At 28.3% G+C, this 24670-nt stretch overlaps 2 protein-coding genes across 2 annotated transcripts; one reads left to right on the top strand and one right to left on the bottom strand.

Moving 5' to 3' along the window:
* The first annotated feature begins 452 nt into the window (after positions 1 to 452).
* Positions 453 to 6010, top strand: LOC132946322 (thymidine phosphorylase-like). The gene is made up of 7 exons (XM_061016255.1): positions 453 to 766; positions 3416 to 3688; positions 3843 to 4001; positions 4091 to 4209; positions 4959 to 5121; positions 5206 to 5427; positions 5612 to 6010. The coding sequence occupies exons 1-7, from the start codon at positions 652 to 654 to the stop codon at positions 5890 to 5892; spliced, it is 1332 nt and encodes a 443-aa protein (XP_060872238.1). The 5' UTR covers positions 453 to 651; the 3' UTR covers positions 5893 to 6010.
* A 1792-nt stretch (positions 6011 to 7802) lies between these two features.
* Positions 7803 to 22984, bottom strand: LOC132947338 (uncharacterized). Its single transcript, XM_061017602.1, has 9 exons — positions 22856 to 22984; positions 12970 to 13214; positions 12183 to 12472; positions 10970 to 11182; positions 10603 to 10896; positions 10309 to 10533; positions 9879 to 10208; positions 9602 to 9805; positions 7803 to 9393 (listed from the first exon to the last, which is right to left on the bottom strand). Exons 2-9 carry the CDS (start codon positions 13190 to 13192, stop codon positions 9199 to 9201), a joined length of 1974 nt encoding a protein of 657 aa, XP_060873585.1. The 5' UTR covers positions 13193 to 13214; positions 22856 to 22984; the 3' UTR covers positions 7803 to 9198.
* Between the last annotated feature and the right edge of the window lie 1686 nt (positions 22985 to 24670).

Consider the following 24670-nt stretch of genomic DNA (forward strand, 5'->3'; position numbering starts at 1 on the left):
ATATATGACACATGTAATGTACTAGTGTTTAATGTTTAATCATTTTAAAAACCAAACTTTGCTCCTTCAATTCATATAGAACAGAATAATAAACCACAGTTAATTATAATTGTTTTATTGTGAGAGCAAAACGCACCTACCTAATATTTATATAGGTAACATTTTATACCTATTATAAAACTAAAAACACGCGTAGCCCTATTAATTATCTCTCATCGATTATAAATAAATAAAAGAGCAGGTTAAAGGTAGGTATGCATCGGTATAGATAAAACACCACTGCAGTAATAACAAATTATAACAATTTATGTTATAATATTTGTTACAGCCGCGGTAGGTCGTAGCTAGGTAGCGTCATACAAAACATCTTCGTGCCTATACCTACACATAATATTATTATCATTAAGTCGAATAAAAAATTATCGACTCGAGCCAATAGTGACGGAGTTCGATACAAACGCGTACCTTCTACCATTGATTTAAAATCAATGCTATTATACAGTACTACCCTACCTACGACATACCTATTGCTATATTATATCATAATATAATATTGTTTTAAAAGCACTTATTAGTACCTATATACATCGCGCGGGATACTGCAGATGAACATTATTATCGATCGACTGATATTTACATTATAATTGCGAGATGAGTATTATATCGATAATAAAAAAAAAATGCCAAAAAAACGAATTGACCGACGACGAGATCAAATTTTTCGTAAAATGTACCGTGGATGGATGTATAGATCAATGTCAAATCGGTAAGAGCGGTTACAATATTAATCGAGTGATTATTTTAACAAAGAACTCCCATTATTTCAAAAACTAATTACGAATTTAAAAAGGTGGATAAGTGGATGTCGCTCTGCTGTACAGTAGGTTACAAGTGGGTCATTGTAATGGATGGTGTTAAATTTGAATTCAATGATATCAACAGATAAAATTTTATTGATATTTATAGAAAAAAAAACTAAAAAAGATGGAAATTGACAATGTCCGTAAACAGCTTAAAATAAGTTAAAATATTTGGAAAATGTTATGGTGTATAGGAAATGCAATTATAAATATTCAGTCCAAATTTCATGTATCTACGGTAATTTTTTTTAGAGTTACACCAAAAACCAAAATCATTTTGCGTAAAAATTCCCGTTTTTTCTTAATTTTTCTTTTGTTTTTCACGTCGCTTTTGAAAATTACTGGGAAATTTTTACTTTTGACCCCCTGAAGTACCAACTAGATTCACCTTCCTATCAGAAAAGTTACTGTTGAAGAAAATCCAAGCACTTTTACTGTCCTAAAAGGTGATGACAGACACAAAAATAAAAAAAAAATACACATTGTAAAATCAATACATTCATCGCTTCGCTCAGAATCGAAAATTAGTTTTACATGATTTTCAGTTTGTTACGAAACAAAATTTTTGAAAAAAATGATTTTATTACTTTTTATGGTTATCATTTCTTAAAGTTTTTTAGATTCTGATCGAAGCGATGAATGTATTGATTTTACAATGATGTGTTTTTTTTTATTTTTTTTTCTTATTTTAATTTTTTTAATTTTTTAATTTTAATTTTTTGAAAATATTTTGACTCTTTTTGAGCGGTTTACGGACATTGTCAGTTTTCAATTTTATTAGTTTTTTTTTCTATAAATATCAATAAAATTTTATCTGTTTAGTAAAAAAGCTTGAAAATTTAATAGAAGGCTCCTAGGTTATTGTTTCAAAGGCAGATGAAAAAAAATTAAAAATCCTTAGTCACAGTTTTTAATTATAAGCATTTAAAGTTCAAATTTTGACAAAATACGGAAAAATCACGAAAATAAGCAAATTATTTTGAGTTGAGAATTCATAAAAATTTTTCTTTTTAAATTAATATTTTAAAATGTAATATAAGATTACTCATAAGTTTGTCTACCTTTATCAAAAAAAAAATGTCAACAAGAAACTTAAATTAAATTTTTATGAGCGTCTGAAATTTATATTTTTACAACATTTGATATTCACACGATTTCTCAAGGAAACAATTTTCTTATTTTATTGTAATTAAAAAACGAATGACTATAGATACTTTAGAATTTCACTGAATGTTTATATTAGCATTTTCTTTACACTATTAAATTTTGAAAATATTTTGACTCTTTTTGAGCTGTTTACGGACATTGTCAGTTTTCAATTTTATTAGTTTTTTTTCTATAAATATCAATAAAATTTTATTTGTTGGGTAAAAAAGCGTGAAAATTTAATATAAGGTTCCTGATATATCGTTATAATAGCAGTTGAAAAACATTAAAAATACATAGGCACAATTTTTTTTTATAAGCATTTAAAGTTCAAATTTTGACAACATTTATCAAATTTATAATTTATTAATTATTTTGTAGTTAAAAATGTATAAAATGTTTAACTTTTATGGCTAAGGATTGAAAATTTAAAACAAGGCTCCACGTAAATAGGTTATATATAAATTACTTTATTCACAATAATATCATCAAATATACTTGGTAATATCATAGGCTGACTGACCGTTTTCGCTCAGAATCGTTTTTCTTATACAATGATAATATTATATCATTGAATTCAAATTTAACACCATCCATTACAGTGACCCACTTGTAACCTACTGTACAGCAGAGCGATATCCACTTATCCACCTTTTTATGTTTACTTATACTAGTACACATTTCCAATTTCGGGTTGCATACTGCTTTACATCAGGTGTTTCACTAAAAGAATAGGAGCGGTTGTGATGCGCTGAATACATTAAAATCCCTATGAAACTACATAATAGATCACCACTTCCAATCCCCATACACCACACAGGTAGTTTTAAAGAAATTATTATAATACAATTTAAATTCGTATGCGTTCAAAAATGTTAAATAATTAAAGCTAAATGCTCCAGTAAAATATTTACTTCAAATCTTTGCATACTGCAGATAATAATAATATTACCAAAATGTTGAGCCATAAAATTGTGTGTCGCGCGTTTTTTTTCTGATTTGATACTACCTACCGAGAATCATTTAGTGTTAAAAATAATGTTGCATGACAATTTGGTGCTGGTAGTTATTTTTGCTTACATATAAAAAACTTGTTCAGTTATTAACAAAAAATGTAAATTTTGAGTAAAAATAAAAAACCATACAAACTATACAGATAGGCCTATATAAATATATAACATACCAAGTATACACATATAACTATATAAGTAATATATTCAAGAGACCAGTAGGCCATCTTTTTATTCACCCTGCACAATTATTGGTGTTAGTTATACTTAGTTACAGCCTTATAGGCAGCAATAATGTAACATGCCTAGGTGGCGAGGCGTTATTTTAACCTAGGCATACAATATGTCAATATGTCATTATAAAATATTAATTAGGTATTTTGGTATATATTCATGCAGGAGCGATGTTAATGGCCTTGTATTTAAACGACTTGACCAATGCCGAGGTCTGTAATATGACCACGGCTATGGCGAGTTCGGGCAAAATACTCAAATTTAGATCGTCTGCAATTGTCGTGGACAAGCACAGCACCGGAGGCGTCGGGGATAAAGTCTCAATTCCGCTAGTACCTGCGCTGAGTGCCACCCAAGAAGATTTTATTATACCTATGGTGTCTGGCAGAGGACTCGAGTTTACGGGTGGCACGTTGGATAAACTCGAGAGTATTCCCGGTTAGCAGTTTGCACAATATTAATTCAATATCGAATGTTATCACTGTTTAAACGAAATCGTTTACCATAGTTAATTAGTTAAATAATAACAACTAATCATTTATATCACATATATTCACATCACAATAACACTATAATAACTACATTGTTTTAGGATTTTCCTCCTTTAGTTTCGACGACCAACAACTGTTAGACATGGGCAATAATTTCGGATGTTTTATTGTTGGCTCAGACGATTTATCGCCGGCCGATTCTGTTCTATACAAAGCTCGAGATGTCACTGCAACGGTCGACAATGCTGGGTTAATTATAGGTAGGTAATGTAATTGTAATTTAGTACCTAGATACCTATTTATTATAAAAACATATTCGAATATGACACGTTATTTTTCATTTTATTAGCGTCTATAATATCTAAAAAAGCAGCCGCCGGTATTAAATATTTAATACTCGATTTAAAAGTCGGATCAGCAAGTTTTTTCCATTCAATCGACGAAGCTAAATCCTTCGGAAAGCAATTTGTAAGTTATTCTAATAATTTAAAAAATCCTACACATTATAATCAAATATATTATAAATTATCTTTAGCTAGGTATACAAATTATAGATTCATCGTTTATTTATAAAAGGAGTTATTAGTAGTTAGTACCTACCTTCTATATACCTATATACCGCTACGCGCGCAGGGTGGTTATGCATTATTCTTTGTTTACGCGGTTGTTTGAAATTTTGAATGTTTCACTTCGCTAATTTTATGAAAAGTCATAGGTTAGGCCTTGAAATTGTATATTTTTATTCGCTTTACGGGATTACAAAAATTAACGATTCAACAGACTTCAGAAAAATCAGGAATCTGAAACAGATTCCTTATCGCATAGTTTTATATTTATATATTATATCGATCTCTATTTGGAAACGTATAAATACATAATATATATTATATATATATATATATTCCGACGGGAACCGAACGTGTGACGGACAGGGACGATACATAGAGAAAATCTCCGCTCCCGATCTCGTTTCTAGAAATTAGAAAGATATAATATTATCATAATATCGTTATTTGGAAGGTATAAATAAATATTATTAAATTCACCTTTATCTCCTCTACTTATATAGGTAGGTACTATACATACCTATGTGGCTATGCTAATATTATAGGAAAATAATTGTTGACATTTGCTGAGCACAAAAATACAAAATATCTCAATTATATAATAGTCGTTTATACCTACATAATATAACGACGTTTATGTTAATGTTCTAGGTTTTAGTGGCTAAAATGATGGGCATTGAATGTAGAGTGTTGATGACTAGAATGTCAGCACCAATTGGTAATTATGTTGGTAATTCTTTGGAAATATTAGAATCCATAAATTGTTTAAGGGGAAAAGGGCCGAGTGACTTACAAGCTCTCGTTGAACTAATCGGTATTTATTTATACTTTTTACTTGTACAATGCTAATTAATAATGGATTATATTATAATTGTTATTATTACGCTAAATTTAATAGGCGGACATCTATTAGAAATGACTCATAAAGTAAGTTCGGTGAATGAAGGTAGTAAGCGGATGGCTGAGTCGTTAAATAACGGAACAGCTTTAGAAAAGTTCAAACAAATGTTAATCGAATTGAGAGTCGACGAGCGGATAGCAGATGAGTTATGTTATGGCAGTACAACTTCCGTTTTACCAATGGCCAAATACGAAATCGAAATTAAGGCTCTTACTTCAGGTATGTACATTGAAGTGTTTTAAATGTTGAAATGTATTTGTAATTTGTATATATAGGTACTAGGTACGATGTCATGATGAGTGTGCCTATTCAAAATTATTTTTTAATAAGAAACTAGTAGGCCAAACAAATGTTCCAGTTTAATATTATAAGGCCTACTCTATATTATAATGTATCATTATAGGTTACGTGAATGGCATACATGGTATGAATATTGCTAAAGTCTGTAATAAATTGGGTGCCGGAAGACAATTTTCTAATCAAGCGATTGATCCAGCAGTCGGCATTCGCTTACTTGTAAAAAAAGGTGATCGTGTGGATATTGATACTGTTTGTATGGTTTTATATCATAATGAGATTGATTTGAATGAATCATATTTAATTTTATTACAACAATCGATTGAATTAGTGAATGAAATTGTAGAACCAGAAGATATTTTACTAGGAGTTATTGATTGTAATTAACAGTTCTAACTTCTAATGATAATTTTTAATTTAAAATTAAGGCCTAATATAATGATTATACGATTATAACTATTTTTAAGTTTTTTTGAAATTATATGAATTATTATTTTACATTTTACATTGTTCGTACTCATTAATAATTTATGTTATCAAATAAGAATGTTGAAACATTGAACCATTGAAGGACAGATAAAAAGGCCAGATACTTCTAAGGTATGATCATCATATAATAAAAATTTAAAATTGTATAATAATATGGATATTATAATCGGTATAACACTAATGACATGAACATAAACATTTACATTTTGTACCTACAAGACGCGTTAATAATGTAGTTATTTATGAAATATTGAAAAGAAAAAAAACAATAATATTTTATTTAAACATCATAAATTGATAAATAACAAACACTGATAAGTTATACCTACCTACCTAAAAAAAAGGAGCACGATTATTGTATCATGTCGTGTAATATCTACAACAAACAATAAATATGATTTTGTCAAAGAAAAAAATTAAATATGTTTTAATATTAGCTCTGGCCTATATTTTTCAATTAAATTTATAGTAAGTCATTTAAGTGGAAAATATTTACAATCTGTATTATACATTTATACAAGGGAACGTCCATGTTAGGGTGTGCCGCTGCGGTGGTATTTCAAATGTTGATACCGGTATCTGGTATTTGTTTACTACGGTATCTACGGTATTACCAGTCATATGGTATTTTTGGTAATTACCTACGCATCATTAAGGTATATTACTTCAAAATCTGGGTAAAATATATTAGCCAATTTCCATGGATGATGTTTCACTTGCGTTTGAGTACTTACTGGCTACTGCGAATAATTTAAAAAAATGTAAGGTGTGAATATACCTACAGTCTACAATATTATAGTAAATTATATTATACAACACTGAATATTTAGAAATAAATTGATTATTGAAGATTTTTTGTAATAAATTTTCAATCTGTAAAAATGAATTATTGACAAGAACGTGATCAATCTTAATTTTGCTTTGATAATTAATTTTACTAACCAATACTAGTCGTTGAATAATTGTCTCGAAATAGTTCAAACTTATATAATATAGTATGATACACCTATTTGTAATTTTAAGTCTGAGATATGGCTGTGGGCGAGTGGTGACCCGACGTGTTGTTTACGACGTCGGGCACCGGTGAATTTCGGCCCAATAACCTTTTAGCTGTAACTGAGTTGCGGCCTGCGTAATAATTCACCGGACTCCATGTTGCCCCTATTGTGGCCTAGTATATACCTAACCTAACCGTACAGGTACCACTAACCGTTGTGAAAGTTTTCACTCAAAACTTAATATTATGTCGTTCTATACACAAGCCATTATAACATCCATAACTTCGTTGATGTGTTACTCGGAGTTCAATGTGACTAATGTGAGACTTACATATAATATGCAGAAGTGAAAGATACAAAACGAAGACATTGTGTGAAAAAGAATAGATGAATAACAGCAAACTGAAAGAAATAGATCAGTTTTTTTTTTGTGAGGTCATTAAGTTTTAAGTTTTTTCTAAACCAATATTTTAAATTTAAAGTTACAACAAACTCATTCATCGGCAAAAAAACATAAATAATAAAAACAACAGAACAGTAAAGTAAGATATTTTTGGGAGACGACTCAGTCAACCCGACCGTGGTGTCTCCTGCAGGGTAACGGTAATGGGCTGATATATGGAGTGGTAATTATTATGTAGCCGCAATTTGTACGTCCCTCTCACAAGCACGGACCGCAATTCGTACTTGATTGAGATTAAGCAGGAATTCACCATGACCACCTCTTAGCTTTAATAGGCAAACACGGTTGCATTATAAAAAATATTTTATCATACATTTTTGGACATTTAGGTACCAAGATAAGTTCGATTAGGTAGATAATATAATATTTTATATAACAGAAAATATACATGTATTCATTTTGTTAAATAGTATAATATAGTCAATAAATTTTTAACAAAGATGTAAAGGTAATTTAAAATTATTTAAATATTCAACAGTTGTAAATTGTAATTATAATTATAAAAAAAACAACATTATTATATCTATTGCATTGTTTGTCCATGGAGGGACCTTATGGCTTATAATTTATATATTATATTATATTTAACATAATATCACATATTTTCCTATATTTTTCTTAACGCAGTAAATAATAAGCACTTATAAATTACTAAAATTACATAACATGTCATTACAGAAGTACATTAATACTATATAGGTACATTTATTATTTATACTACATTTAATATTTTATAGATATTGATCCCCAATTTTTCGACTTTGACTAGTTGATTTTTACACTTAAAATGTTGTTTATAAACTATGCACTACGTGTGCATTGTGCGTGCAAACTTATAAAATAAATAATAATGTTAACTAATTAATAACAAGATTTAATTTTACATAAGTACTTACCTATAATACAGATATATACCTAATACGCACCTAGTGAGTGATTATCTCGAAGACTCCCCAATAATGAGCAGTTAATTAAGTTAATGTAATAGGAAACATTAGATACCAAAATAATATATTCCTAAATTTTAAATTTTAAAATATTAAATTTCTTTTATCAATATATCATATTATAATACCTAATAGGTATATGAGAGACCTAATTCAAATAGAAAAATTCCCTAAAGCAAAACATAAGTATATATTATTAAAGTACCCTTATACAGTGGATCATTTACTCTAGATTATATTTGAAAATAAAATTAGATAAAAGTTTTTAAATAAAATTTAACTATTGGTGTTAAATAACAATAATTCAAGATCTGAGCATTTGCGTTTGATTGGTCTTATTACCCTACTTAGTATAGTGGAAGTCATACAATTTAAAAATTTAAAAACATAAAATACATACCTAATTGTATTTCATGTACTATATAGCATATAGTTAATGCGACCATTGAAATTTTAGACCTACTGAAGAGGAATCTAAATTGAATGCGCACACTTACAAAATTAATAATAAAAAAAAATTATATAATTTTATTGGAATCTGTGACAAACTACACATCTCTATTAGTGGACGATACAGTGTGATACACTATTAAATAATTTGAATCATTCGTAGAAATACCGAAAATATGTTGTACTGCACAACAATAAAAACGTCAAAAATAAATTAAGTAGTCAAGTCTTTTAAAGAGTTAGCATTTCAATTTGAGAAAAAATATCTGAGCTAAGGAAGCACAGATTAAAAGATGTACAAATGTACAATCATATACATCGAATAATTTAAAAACTGAAACATCATTTAGATCTGAGTGAGCAGTTGTTCCCTAGGTAATTTAGGTAATCCTAAATAATTGTCTTTAGCATAAACAGTACTCCTACAAATATGCATTTTAGGACGGTAATCTTGAGCAGTTTGTGCGACAAATATATTAGTTGCTTCTTGTAATTTTCTTGTAGCTTGGACCGTCTTGGTTTGTTCTTTTTCACAACTTAACTGAATTAAAAGAAGAACAAAGACAATATTGTTAGCCAATTATATTTTTCTAAAAGCACGTAAATACTATTATAGATAGGTAGGTAGGTATTTCTAATTTTCAGTATTTATACATATTATATAATATATTCATATGTTATACGTATGTGCCTAACGCCTAAGTATTTATTTTCATTAATAATATAATAAGATGGTAAAAATAATATACCTTGGAATTAAAAGGATTTGAACATCCCAACATTTTCTGTACAATATTTCTTTTATTTTTGTGTTTCCTTTTGCGTAGTTCTCGAAGTAAAACCGAGTACTCGCCTCTAAGCTGATTTACGTGTCTTATTCCGTCGTCGTTATAAACACCAAGTTCTTTAGCCATTTGTAGTTGTAACTGAATATCTTTCATTTTCCCTATAAGCTAATACATACATACATATATATATTTGAATTATCCTTAATAACAATAAGGTATATTATTATTATTATTTTACCCCTTCAATATCTATAGACGATAAATCTTTAAAATTATTCGATATTAAAAAACTGTTCTTTAAATCCTTTGGTATTCTTCTGTATCTTAACAGCTCGTACATCTGGTCGATTTGACGTTTTATGTTGAGCAATAAAGTTTCACCAAACCCTTCACCAATCGCACTATCTGCACTTACACTTATAAATATATCATCGGTGTATGTAAACACCGAGACTGAAACACCAATAGTTTGTTGAGACGGCAGTACAGAGTAAACTGTTTTTAATGGAGACCCTTTGATTATAATTCTTGACCTTGGGCCAGATACCCAACTAAACTGTAGACAAGCCTTAAAAAAAAATGTATTGGTTTTTAATTTTCACATTAAATTAGTTTTTAGCACATTAGAACATTCATAGCATCTTTATAGTTAAGTATTATGTTTTTACCAAATTGTCAGTGAGCCCAGATAACAGTGTTCTGGTTCCCGAAGAGTGGAGTGGCATTAATAAAGAAACTATTGCTGGCAATAAAGCTTGATCCGAACGATACATATTTTGCATTGCTTTCTTGGTAAACCATAATCTTGGGATGGCGCCTTCAATGCCTATTGGTAAACGAATGAGAACTGGTGCCGAGTGGTCGGTGTTCCCAGTTTGCACAGGGTAAACAATCTATAAAGGAAAAAATAAATTAACTTTAAATAATAATAATTATATGTCTATTGTAAAATATTTCAATACATTCATGTTGTCCATTTGCTGCAGTCCAATAACTTTCATCATAACATGCAACGATCCAGCAATTGCAGACAAAACTACATAACTGTTAGGAGTTTTAGTCACTTGATTAATTCGGTTAACTTTGGATAGAGCACCTTGAAAACAAGACCAACTTATGTTATAGTTTAAAGATAGGGGATCCGCAGTCACTATATTGTCATCATTGATTGGGGTAATCATTTTCCATAAAATTTCTGCAGGTCCAGTCATCACAGTTCTCGCTACGCTTGTCCAATATCGCATTTTTGTTGGATTCTAAAATTTCATTGTCTATATTTTAATCTCCGTCATCGAATTACTAAAATTAATAGGTACATTAAGTTTTTACTTCTGAAGTATGGTAGTATGGTTTCGTATCTGACAAACAAGTGCACAATAATTTAGCCAAAGATATCCAATCTGCTAGACACCGGTGAGCGAGAAATACAACCACTGCATCTCGTTTTCCTGGCATCGCTTCGTCACATTGAGACAACAAATGCAATTCCCAAGGTGGTTTGTCTATTGATAAACCACCAGATACTAATTGCCCAATATACCTCTATAAATTTAATATAACAACTATTAATAAATGATGTATGTACATTTAGAACATTTTTTTTTAATATAAAAAAAAACATTATTGTCAATTCACTCCAGTGGCGTATGTAGTAATAATTTTTGGGGTAGGCTATAATATAATATGATTGACTATTAAATGATACTTTAATTTTACAGGAAAATCTAAACAAATTCCTTACTTTTATAGTCGTCGAAATTACCTCCCACTAAATATAAATAATTGCAGTGTTATTACTTTTTTTCGTCTTGATAATGTTATTAGTTATGACTTTTATTATAAAATTGATAATTGTAGTATATTACATATTATTTATTAATAGGTACTTTAGTTAAAAAATCATTTAAGATGTTAGGATTTATAAACAGAAATAAGATTAATTTTAAAAATATTAACTAATTTATAATATATAATATAATTTAATTTCAGTATAATATTTGTCAAATTGTGATTCAACTTACTGTACTTTTAATTTTTATTACCAAAGGAGGGTATACCTATCCGTTTATAAATAAATAAATAAATAAATATTTATAAAGCAATATCATATAATATACCTAATATGTACCTATTTATCAATATTATAATAATATAATAATTATCATTCAAATTTTATATATTTTTATTATTATATTAATTAGTATTTTTGACAGCTGTACGCCTGTACCAAACAGTACGGTTAGGTATAGCTTTGTGGATTTTTTTCCTGTGGATTTTTTATCCGGGTAATTTTTTTCCTAGATTCATTCATTATCTATGTTTTTTTTTTTAAATGAAATTTGAAAAACCAATCATGGTCCATGGGTAAACTATAAATAACATAATGAGAAAATTATAGAAACTTGTGTCCCGCAGCGCAAAAGACAAATTACATAGGTGACAGTCGATAAGTATAATCGCAGGTACATGATGTACCTATTGATATGATTTTTAAAATCAAATGTATTATATAATAACGATTAAATATTAATATGTATATTACCTGAAGCTCGTGTTTCTCCATTGTGGTTTCACGCGATTTGAACACATGTTGGTTAATATCGAATGAATTATTATCAGACATCCAACAATGCGAATTCCCAAATAAATTTGTCAACACCACCGGTTTTTCAGTTAATCGTGGACATTGCGGTAATACTTTGTTAACGACGAGCTGTTGTAAAAATTGCAATTCCATTTCATTGTCAAGAATGAAAATTGCGAACACAGTAGAATGACGCCAAGAACAACCCAACCAACGAATCTCGTCGTTCGTCATTACGTTTCCTAAAACTGGTATAATAAGAAATTAAATATTTTCAAGTTCAATCCTACAGAGTTAACTTTACCATACCTAATAATAATTAATATAAAGTTATTACAGATAATAATATTCAAAAATGAGCTAAATTTAAATTCAAATTCAATATGTTCGATGAAAGTGTAATATTATCTATGATTGTTGAATCTTAAATTAATTGTATATTCTGAGCGGATCAATGAATGTATTGATTTTACAATGTGTTTTTTTTGAAAAAAATTTCTGTCCGTCATCATTGTTTGGAAGAGTAAAAATGTTTTAAAATTAGAGGGTGGTTTCTGATAGAAAATCAAAAGTAAACAAATTTTTGACAATATTGATTTTGTTTTTTTTGTAGAAAAACAAAACCTAACCGTAAGTGCTTGACATTTTCACCGAATGTTTATGTATTAGCACTTTCTAGACAAAATATTAAAAGTAGATGAGAGTTTAAAATCTATATCATATATTATACTATATAGGTACGTACCTCCTAGACAAGCAATTCGATGAGCCAAAGACACGATCCATTTGAACACAAGAGTGATTGGTATGATAAGGAATAATAATACAACTATCGGAAAGCTGATTGCGAAATTTACTGTTTTCATAAAACTTGCACTAATCAGTCTCCATATCTTCGAATATCTTTTAAATGATATTCTTAAAGGACTTTTTTTCTGTTTACTACCCCGTCGTAATTGATAGTACATGTGGGTAGTAATTCAAACTTCCCTGCAAATTGTAACGTAAATGGAAATATATTAATAATAAGAACATATTAATGAAAAAAACTTAAGATAAATATGCTTGAATTAATTATTTGAATATATTGTATCATTTATTTATTCATAGAATATTATTGTTTTGTTACAAATAATAATATTATAAAATTTTTTTATTGTGCACTGATACTTTAATTTACTTTAGATAGTTTTTACAGAGTTTTATTTATGAGAGGGCACTAAAGTTGAACTTTGATACATTTCCACGTTGGTGTGTGTGTTTGGCGCGCCCGAATAAAATCAACTTTAAACTTTTACACTTTTACTGATCTCAGTTTTTAAATTTTAACCATATTTTGCACAACTGTAACTCAATATCAGGCTGGATAGTTATGCTCACAAACTCTAATACCTACGTGTATTGTGTATACACTATACATATGTATCAAGTGTTTTTACAAAATCTATCGCTATATTAATCTTACATTTGGTACCTTAACTTAAAATGCTAACGTTTGTATTTTATTGTATACTTATATCGCATAAATAAAATATCAGTTAAAACAGTTTCACAATTAAACAAATAACACTTTTTTTTATTATTGTTTCAGTTCGTTACGCGTGTGATCAGAAAACATTAATGTTCTTATATTTGATTTGATAGGTTATAGGTAAACTATAAATACCTGCTAATGGATTATAAATTATAATTTATAATCATATCCAAAATATCTATATACCTATACAACAGTATACATATTATATTTATGCAATAATAGATTACATTAACGTAACTAATTGTAATTGTTTTAAGTATTATTCAATTATAATTGCTGAACTTTCTAATTTAGTTGAATTCGCAAATAATCTATACCTATATCTATTATATTCTATATCACATAATAATATGTCATATACATTTTTAAAGATCGTATTGGATTACATCATCATTAACTAAGATCAGTCTTGAGAATATTCAACGAATTTTATTACACTTATATCATAATACTATATATTAATATACATATACTTAAGGGGATTCGATACCGTGATTTTCTGTTTTTGTCCAACGCGTGACATAGAATTTTGGACAGGTTCTCCGCCAAACATACCAATTGATCTAATGAAGCGATACGAACTCTGAAAACTTTTTCTGAAAAAATTCTTGAATTTGTCGTCAAGTCTACTTGAAATCGACTTTCCCACAATTTTGGTTTTTTTGATTTTAACATTTCCAAAAATTGAAATAAGACAATTTTTAAATACTCTTTTTTAATATGACGTTTTTATGAGTTTGGGGGATAATATCAAACATTTGGGAAAGTCGATTTCAAGTAGACTTGACGACGAATTCAAATCTGTTTTCATCGCTTGATTAGATAAATTGCTATGTTTGGCAAAAAACAATCTAACAATATTATGTCGCGAGTGTGTTAGACAAAAACAGAAAATCACCGTTAAATACAATTCATGAGATGATCCATAATATTATGTATAGAAAAGTTATAAATAGGTATAATTGTATTTTAATAATATATCATATTATTATTAGTACATAAGAAAATGATTAACTAAATCTTATTTATCTTATTCACATATTTGTATAATATTATTTCTGAAGAATAACTTTCATGAATTGAATAAATATTCTACGTAGTTATATAATATATACACAATACACATATAGCATTGATTGTGAAATGTTATTAATATATATTCACTTATACATGTGGATAGACGGGCATACTATACATAACTACATAGTACATATTATAAGAAGCCCTTCGCAAGGTGAAAAGTTGACGTTGTCAGGTAGGAAGGTAGCTTTCAATATACCTATCTATTATATAGTCTTTAGTATAATATTGGAAATTTTGATATTTTATGTTAGTATGATGGTAGGGGCATAATATATATTATTTATCATAACAATATAATATACACTGCTACAATGTAAAACACTTAAGTAGGTATACACACGCAATAGTATATACGAATTCGATATAAGTATGATTATATTTAATTATAATATGCTTTTATAAATATTAAATTATATTCACAAGTTATCGTCAAATTAACGGTGAAATTCTTTAGTACCTTGTACCTACCTAAACAAATTATAATATCGTAGAGTGTGGATTATTTGGATTAATGTTCTTTATTAAATATTATGTAGATATTTACTTATTACTTATTAGTTATTAATATTAAAATGTGTTATTATCTTAAACCATAAGTTATTTTAAATTGTAACAGGTGAAACGAACTACAATACCATTTACAAAATAAGTCAAGACAACTAAACACTATTTGAAAGTGTGCTGTAGCCTGTAGTATTTAATTGTAGTCAGTGTAACAGACAATAGTAAGTGTGTAAGTAATATCATAATTAATATGTAACTAATAACTATGTAAGTATTGACAAATAATCTCTAATTTATAGTTTATATGTATGCCTGAATAATTGTTATATATTATAGTTGTAATTGTACAAAAAAACAATTATAATCATAAAAGCATTCAATTTTAGAGAAGGAGAGCATTATCATTTATTGTGCATTCCCCAGTTAGACAGCAGTCACACTATACTTCTCTAATCTTTAAATGTTTATAAATTCAATATTCTCAACAAATAAATCAAAATGTTCCGAAAAATATTTTGTTTTAATATTTATAAAATTAAATATAATATATAAGTCACCTTTTAAAAAATTAAGCATAAAAAAAACGTATTGTATACCTATTTGGTAAAACTATTATGCATTAAAACGTTTCTCACATAGTTATACAAAATGTACAATAGGTTTTTTTTAGGTGAACCTAAACACCTAAATACCTACTAAATAAGTACTACTTAAAAATAATATAATATACAAAAGAAACCTGATAATATAATATGAGTGTCCGCCGCTGTAACAAATTAAACCTGTGCCTGTGAGACTAACATACTGTTATTGATGTTCATCCGAAATTGTCAATACAATTTAAGACACTATAATATAACAATCTACTTTTTATATATAATAATTAATATTGCAGGTAAACTCAATCATAATTAGAATTGGATAAACTAATAATAATCAATATAAGGCAAAATAGTTTCTATGTAGTTCTACCACGATTGGCGAATTGAGTTGAATAACAACATTTTTAACTAAAACAATATTTTTACAGTAAGTACAGTCATTTATTAAAAAAAAAGTTTTATCTATTAACCGTGCTGATTGCTAGGTGTTACGAATAAGTAATAATTCAAATAATTGCATTTACCTACATAATATTATATAACATGGTGCAGTGGATATTTTAACTAATATGAGAAAACTTTTTGTCACCTAGTGGTTGGGTTTGACCAATAATTATTGAGAATGATAAACCCATGTGACCGTTCACTGTAGCCCGTAAGTATCCATAGAATAATACAATATTATAATGCAAGGAAGTGTGCACGCGACAATGCGACATGTTTCATCTGGTCGTCAGTCGTCCCTGCAAATATCTACAAATCGATTGTTTTTGATTTTATTTTAGTACTTGTTCCTACAAGATATTAGCTAATTAATATTATTTCACTTCGAACCTTTAAACAGTTTAAACGTTCAAGCCTACCAGGTTACACTAATACGGCATACGATACTACGACGACAGGACGACTTTCGTCACTTTCGGTACCTAAGTATAAAATAATTTAAAATCTAATATTTTATTCTTGGACTTGTACTAAATACAGTACCTCCTCTCAATAATAATAATATATTACAAAATACAATAATCCTAAATGAAATATACCTATATTATACTTGCATGATATGATACGTATAACGTATTACCATTGGTTATAAATACTAGTAAAAATAGTAGTATTAATAATCAATGGTATAAGTGTAATATTATTAATATTCTGTAAATTTCAATGAACAATCAATAAAATAACTATTATTATAAATTATTATTTATTAATTAATATAATTAATATTGAAAAGTTTTTTATAAACTCATAATATGTTGCGTGAAATTTTTTTTTTTATGTCGCCCAGTCATAGCTCCTTAAAATATTAACTGACATGGTGTATTTGTTGTATATAATATTAATATACGACGTTAATTTGATATTTTATTGATTTAGACTGGTCGAAAAATTAGATTAATAGCATGTTTGCATTTCATAATATTATTATGTTTCCATTCGTAAACCGCGTTAATATTATGTACATAAGTAGTTGTCAATAATAATACCTACTAAAATGTATAAAATATAAAAACTGCGATGCCTGCGATTTTATTATCCAATAAGGAACCCATAATATTATACATAGTAAACAAACTTAAAAGTTTTTCGTTTAAAATAATAAAATGATAGCATTATATTGTTGCGGCGTGGCCGAGTATATAATATTATATAGGTAGGTACCGACGACGCGACGTACCGTTAAAACCTATAAAAATATTTCATCAAGCTGTTACTAAAATTGCTTTTATTCGATTCGGTCAATAAATCCACTCATATCATTCATCATCATATTATTACGAATTTCGTTGTTCTCAAATCTGCCGGTTTGTTATCCGCACATAATTGATTATAATTTACGTTTCAATGCGAACTATCCGTGCATTATAATTGTTACAACTTCACAAGTGCAATATAGTTTGAATAATTTAGGAAATCATATTAATGATCGACACCAGATTTGTATTCGGTGTACAAACATTTCAACTATATAATAATTATAATAATCTATCAAGCATTACAAATGCACGAAATAACCTTATTGTATGTAACAATATTTAGGTACCAATGTAAATACGACATTAGAATAATATTATAATGATTGTCGAAATATTGTGCTGCGGTTGACGACGGTTGATACACGCAGATACTGCGTGACCTATAAAATCTATGCTGCAGAAGGGGGTGGGTTTTTCGCGGGACGGCGTTCAAGGCAACAGCAGCCGGTCGTTCTTCCCGCAGTCCCGCGAGCTATATTTCATGATAATATTTTTTTAACGCGCCCGGGACAACAATATACCTACTTTAGGGACCGTATTATGAATATCATAATAATATATACGCACACACTTTCACACGACACTCTGTACAATATATTATAATAATATAAAAATTATTCTTCTATCGCTGGCCGCTGCACATATTATCGAATTGTTTTATAAATTATATACGCCGTGTCCCCAGGAGGTACCTGTATTATAGTGCGAATGCGTATAAATTAAAATATGTACACGTCATATAATTCTGCTCGCATTCGGATGGTTCCATATTTTAAAACATTTTGAATTATATTATTGTTATTTGTTATGTCATTACGCGCGCCCTGAGCGCACACACGTACATGACGTATATTATATAATATTATATATTATATTTTTTCAGGGGTTTATATTATATTATTACTGTTATATTCGCGGAAAATAATAATAACATTTTAATGAAAACTGTTACCCCCTGCCAAAAGTGTCGGTGAACTGTTTATTGAATGTTTTAATGCAGGGTAAGATTTCTAAGAACAGATTCAGCGCTTGTAGAATATTGGGTATATTTGTAATCAAACCTAAATATTATAATATACTTTCGTATGTTGTACAAATATTATTTTTCGATAAAGCATGGTGTATTTTTCATACACACGCGCCACCGATAGCGTGTAATAGAGTAATTCGATAATCAAATTCATATTGTGTCCCAAATTGAAATGTAGTTCTCTCGATTTATTTATTTTTTTCGTTTTTATTGATTAAACAAACATATTATCTGTGGCCTACAAAGCAAACAAGGAAACTCTCTCGAAACGCAGAAAAAAAAACTAATTTACCAAGTTTACAAAATTATAGTTGTAACTTTATTTTAATTTTATAAAACACACGTGTAAAATAATATCATGTTATTCGTGAGGAATATAAATGTTTATTTTATAACATTTTTATGTGGTGGAGACTGGTAAGATTTAATAATCATTTAAGTAAGACATGTGTTAAAACTGCACCTTCATAATTTATACTCGAGGGTAGTTTATATAATATATAGGTATACTGTATAGCTTTTGAGTTAAAACTTTAAAAGGTAGCAATAGTATGGAATAAAATAATGCATTACCTAAATAAAGCTTTTTCCGAGAAAAAGAAAGGTAAGTAATTTATCTTAATTATATATAAGTACCTACCCATGAGTGTAGCATATACACTCGTTTAAGCACGGGTGCTTTTACAGAGTGATCGGTGAATCAAATCATTTATGATTTTTTTTTTCAAAATATTTATTGGTTTAGATACAATATTGAAATGACTAGTTTCTGAGACACTACATTTTATGTACTATACCCTACATACAATTAAAAATGAATCTAATATTTGGTCTAGTAATGTACTTATTACACTTGGAACATTTTTAAAAATATTATAAAATTCTATTATGATATATTAGTACCTCGTACCTTTATAATATAATACTATAAATTAATTTCTATGATTTTCAAATAATCATAGCCCCTCACAGCCCCATTGATGCAAACTTATTATCATATGCTGTTATTCTTAATACCAACATAAAGTTTAATAATTTTAAAACTACTTATCAAATTTTTCATTTAAGTAATCGTTTTTATAATACACATTCTGCCTTAAAATGTACAGCTAACAATTATGCAGGTTTCGATAGTAATTGTATATCACCGCAGGAGACGGGACATTTCACGGGCATAGAAATTATAATAATATTTGAAAATACGATGTTTACACTATGTTTATTTCCAAAAATCAGAATATTAATAAATAAATTATATTGAAGGGAAAAAGTAGGGGTGAGCGTGCTTGGTGAATTACCATTTATAATGGACTTTCATAGTAATAATTAAATATTAATAAGTCACACCGAAACTTTTCCAATGACTAAAACTGATTTTAATACAAATATTTATTATTTGTAAATTGATCATTCGCCGCTCATACGATAAACAAATATGTATATATAGAAGAGAAAAAGACTCGTATAATAGATTAGGTACCGGTGAGAGGCAATGCTGAAACGAGATCAATATTACTGGGCCAGACTGCTGTGCATGACCCACAAAGGCAGTATATCGCTGCAGCTAGTTAATTAATACATAGCTTTTCCTTAATGGATGTTTATGTTTTATTTTTTTTTTTATCTTGATTTAAAAATAATAAATACCTTTTAACACTATTGTGTAATGTATACAAAACACTGTATTTATATATTTTCATTTGGGTAAATATTTTATATTTTTCTATAATATTATTATCGTCGAACGCGGTAGGCACAGATTTAAAAAGCTTTTTCCTGTACAGTGTATATTATATTATTGTATATATTTTGTATTGTAAATAAATATAAATGAAATCGCACCGTTGTTATCCGTTTCGAGTAGGTACATGATATAATATTATATATATCATGTACGAATGTTCTATACTTCTATGTATACATATAATACATAATATATAGGTATTGTAGTAAAATGCACTCGAAACCCATAGGTAGGTAACTAGTAAGTAGTAATTAATAATATTATGAACTATAATAATATATATATAGTCAATAGTTATGTATACAATTATTAAGTATAAAGTTATTACTATTATTATATTAGACACCCAATATAATATATACTTGCATTTTAATGTGTATTTGTGCGTATTATTGTAATGTTGTAGGATGTACGTGTTTTGTGTTTTTATATCTACATACCGACATAAAAATATAAAATACCATTACGCCTTTAAATACAATTACAATAATAATATTAATTAACCAAACTCGGTGTAACTGGTTTGAAAATAATTTTATAAAAAAAATATATCTACATATATTATGTTTTTAAGGTACATTACGTTTGATTGACTTAACAACGGAAACATTAAATACACACATAACAAACGCATATATTATAGGTATAATATATTATTATCGTTAAATTGTATTAAAATTAATAATTATATTATAGCAAATAAAGGGTAGCTAGGTAATTGGTAGTAGGTAGGTACATGACGTATTTGTTTCATAAATATATAATTTTAATTTTAATATATACCTATATGTGTATACTGCAGTATATATAGGAAGTAGGAACACGTATATGGTTTATTAAAAGTACCTAAATATATTATATTGATTATCTTATGGGTGCAGTGGTACACGCATAATATTATATTACATTAAATATACCTACTGTGCGTATATTTATTATATCAGCAAGACGCCAATTAAATTCCTATTCTCAATAATTATATCTAATTATAGCGTTCTACACGTGCGATGATCTGACCTTTAACAAATAAATTTAACATCCAAACACTAGGTATATATAGTATATTTACATACATTGTAAATCATCCCCTAGTCAAGTTAATTGTATATTTGTATATATATTATTCTAGTATTAAATTTGCTCGTTGCAATAAACAAAAAAATTGTAATTTGTAAATATTTTAAATTAAAAAACAAGCATTTACTCATGTAATAGTTTTAGAGGATATTTTTTATCTTAAAAGTTTGTCAGCACAATAATATTATTGTTTACTTGCTTAGACCCATGCGCAACATAGATAAATGCTTTCACCTAAAATCATTTTTATGATTTTTGAGTGATCTTAGAGTAAAATTAACTATTACAAAAAATATTGAGGGTATTACATAGGTATCGGTTTTATATTTTATTGTTATTTGACTTTGTAGGTATTCGACTTTCAAAATAAATAAAAAATGTTGTAAATTTAATTGATGTTTAAATTGTTTTGAGACAATATTTAGACAAATTTATTGATATGTCATACCCTCAAAATATTATTCTCTATTGTTATTTGTAATGGTTGAATTTACTCTAAGATGACATAAAAATATTAAAAAATTGATTCTGTGTAAATGCGTTTCGTCTATGTTGCTCGTGTGCCAGAGAGAGGAAACAAATAGTGCGCTAACATCCTCTTAATAAGATATATTATTCGGTAAGTTATCTACGATTGCCATGTATGAGTGTGCATTTAATATTTATTATTTTATATATTATGACGACGTATGTTTATTATATTAGATTGGGTATAAAGGTCTCCGACGAACGCGCAAAGCTGGATAATAGATATAATATATACTATATACTAATATAATACACTCGTATAGGTATAGGTATAGGTATATATTATCAAAACTTCATAACACTACACTACATTTTGGTATCTATACTCATTAATATATACAAGTTAATACTAGCCTAATATTACGGGCTATACGGTTATTAATTTTATTATTATACTATTATTATAGTATTACATACTTACACGTATATATGTGTATGATATTATGACACGATATTTATATGTAATTTCTCTATTTCAGTGTAAAATCGTCAAATCCTCCAGATGCCCCATTTTTTATAATATTATTATAAATTATAAAATATGAAAACGCGTAAATTTTCCCCGCGAGTACCCAAGTATAAGTACCTATAAGTACTAAGTACAATATATTATATATTATATAGGTAAGGTACCTACGATTTACGAAATCGTAATCCAAATCGTATAATATAATATACTATACATAGGACACCTGGACATAATATTATATATTATATACATGAGTTAACGAGTGATTGGAAAATGAAAAACGTGTTGTGATTTTACCTGCATGTGCGTGCGGCGCGCGGGAACTGCGCAGTGTTGAACTTTCGCGGTAGCCGACAACCGAACGCGTACTACTGCCTCGGCGCGACTGAACTTTAATTATGGCCGTGCGTTAGCGCTGTATGGACAGCGTGTACCAAACGCGGCGGCAAAACGAACGACGAAAAATCAGTTTGGGTCGTCTTCGAACTCGACAAGTGCCGTCACTGCCATCGAGTTTCCTTAATCTATATATTAAAAGAATAAATCCTACCATCACTTACGCCTTTGAATCATTATAATATTATGTTATGCAGTGTTTACAGATTGTTATATATTGAACAATCGAAATCAAAATATTGATAATAATTAAAAAGGTACCTAGTCTTTGACCATTATGGTGACATTATACATATTATATTATTAATATTATAGATTTATAATAAAGGCGTTGTATACCATAGGCCGCTTACCGACTTACCGTGTAACAATATCATATATTTAGGTATACGTGTATTATATATGTGTGTTGTTAAAATTCAAAAAGCACAAGCAACACATTTTACATTTTAAGCCAGTAAAAGAATAACAATTTGAATTGTCTACATCGGTTCAATAGGAGTATAGGTATTTTTTTTATTCAATTACTGCATTTCAATTATTTTAAAAATTAAATTTAGATTGTATTGTTTTATAAATATTTCGAGTTTACTGCAGGATATACATCTAGTGAGGCAGTGACATATTATAATTTATAATAATAATACAATACTATACAACATAATATAGTAATAATTGGTATAATAGATACCTAATGTTTTGTTCGGATTAGGATATTACAACTCGAGTCAATATAATTAGGTATAGAAAATATGGTAATGGTACATGGGGGTTTAATGGTTCAAACCTAAACCGAAACGTTTTCAAACAATATTATTTTTCGACATGCAGCTATTATATTATTATTTTACCTATGTAAAATACCTACAATTTTGAATTTTTTTAAATATTATTTAGTATTAACTATTTGACTATATTGACGTTCGCACGTTCTACACAATACATATTATTATTTACAATTATTATTCTTGTATGGATTATATAACTGTCCATGTCGTACCCGCCGGCGTAATGCGTTATTTTATGATTTGTTCAGCAGTTTACGTCGCCTTTAGTGTTTGATCTCTTAAATATTTCTTGGAACATATTATAATACCCGTGTAGCGTTTATACTACAGGTCTACTCTGTATAATTGACTAACGAGTTTTTTTATTTAAAATATATATTTTAACGATTTTTTAGTCGTTAAATCTGTAACAATTGATTATACACTCGACAAAAAAAAAAAAAAAAATATTTTTTTGTTCACATCAAAATTTGTTTATTAATTATAAACCAAAAATAATACGAAAATGTATAAACAATCATTTTCAAAATAATTAGCACATTCGCTATAAATATAATATTTTACATAGTAATTATGTTCATGATAATAAAAGGAAAAAAAATCGAAATTTACAATAATATGTGAACAATTTAACAATTTGAAATAATTTAATGAAATTTAAAGAAAAAATATATATACCTACGACGGACAGGAGACACAATAAACATGGGGGGAGGATGCTAGATGGCGAATTGGTGCGGAAATGTAGTGTTGCTGGCTACTGGTCACCTCTGCACGTTCTCCGACATGTTCCGCGGGTTGACGAGTGTCGCTGGCGGGTTTCCTCGGACGCTTGACGACCTTGCCCAGCCGGCGAGGCCAGACCGAGGCGGCCACTGGAGCGACCACGGTTGACGGTGACGGACGGCGGATAGTGCGCGATGTCGTG

The sequence above is a fragment of the Metopolophium dirhodum genome, chromosome 6 (genome assembly GCF_019925205.1).
Source record: "Metopolophium dirhodum isolate CAU chromosome 6, ASM1992520v1, whole genome shotgun sequence".
In the NCBI taxonomy this organism is placed as follows: Eukaryota; Metazoa; Arthropoda; class Insecta; order Hemiptera; family Aphididae; genus Metopolophium; species Metopolophium dirhodum.

Excerpts from the sequence above, each read along its gene's own strand:
- LOC132946322 (XM_061016255.1), top strand. The coding sequence starts at position 652 with ATGAGTATTATATCGATAATAAAAAAAAAATGCCAAAAAAACGAATTG. Across the intron at positions 767-3,415 it reads TATAGATCAATGTCAAATCG|GAGCGATGTTAATGGCCTTG; the intron begins GTAAGAGCGGTT and ends ATATTCATGCAG. Across the intron at positions 5,122-5,205 it reads AGCTCTCGTTGAACTAATCG|GCGGACATCTATTAGAAATG; the intron begins GTATTTATTTAT and ends TAAATTTAATAG.
- LOC132947338 (XM_061017602.1), bottom strand. The coding sequence starts at position 13,192 with ATGTACTATCAATTACGACGGGGTAGTAAACAGAAAAAAAGTCCTTTA. Across the intron at positions 10,534-10,602 it reads AGCAAATGGACAACATGAAT|ATTGTTTACCCTGTGCAAAC; the intron begins GTATTGAAATAT and ends TTTCCTTTATAG. Across the intron at positions 9,806-9,878 it reads CGTCTATAGATATTGAAGGG|CTTATAGGGAAAATGAAAGA; the intron begins GTAAAATAATAA and ends TGTATGTATTAG.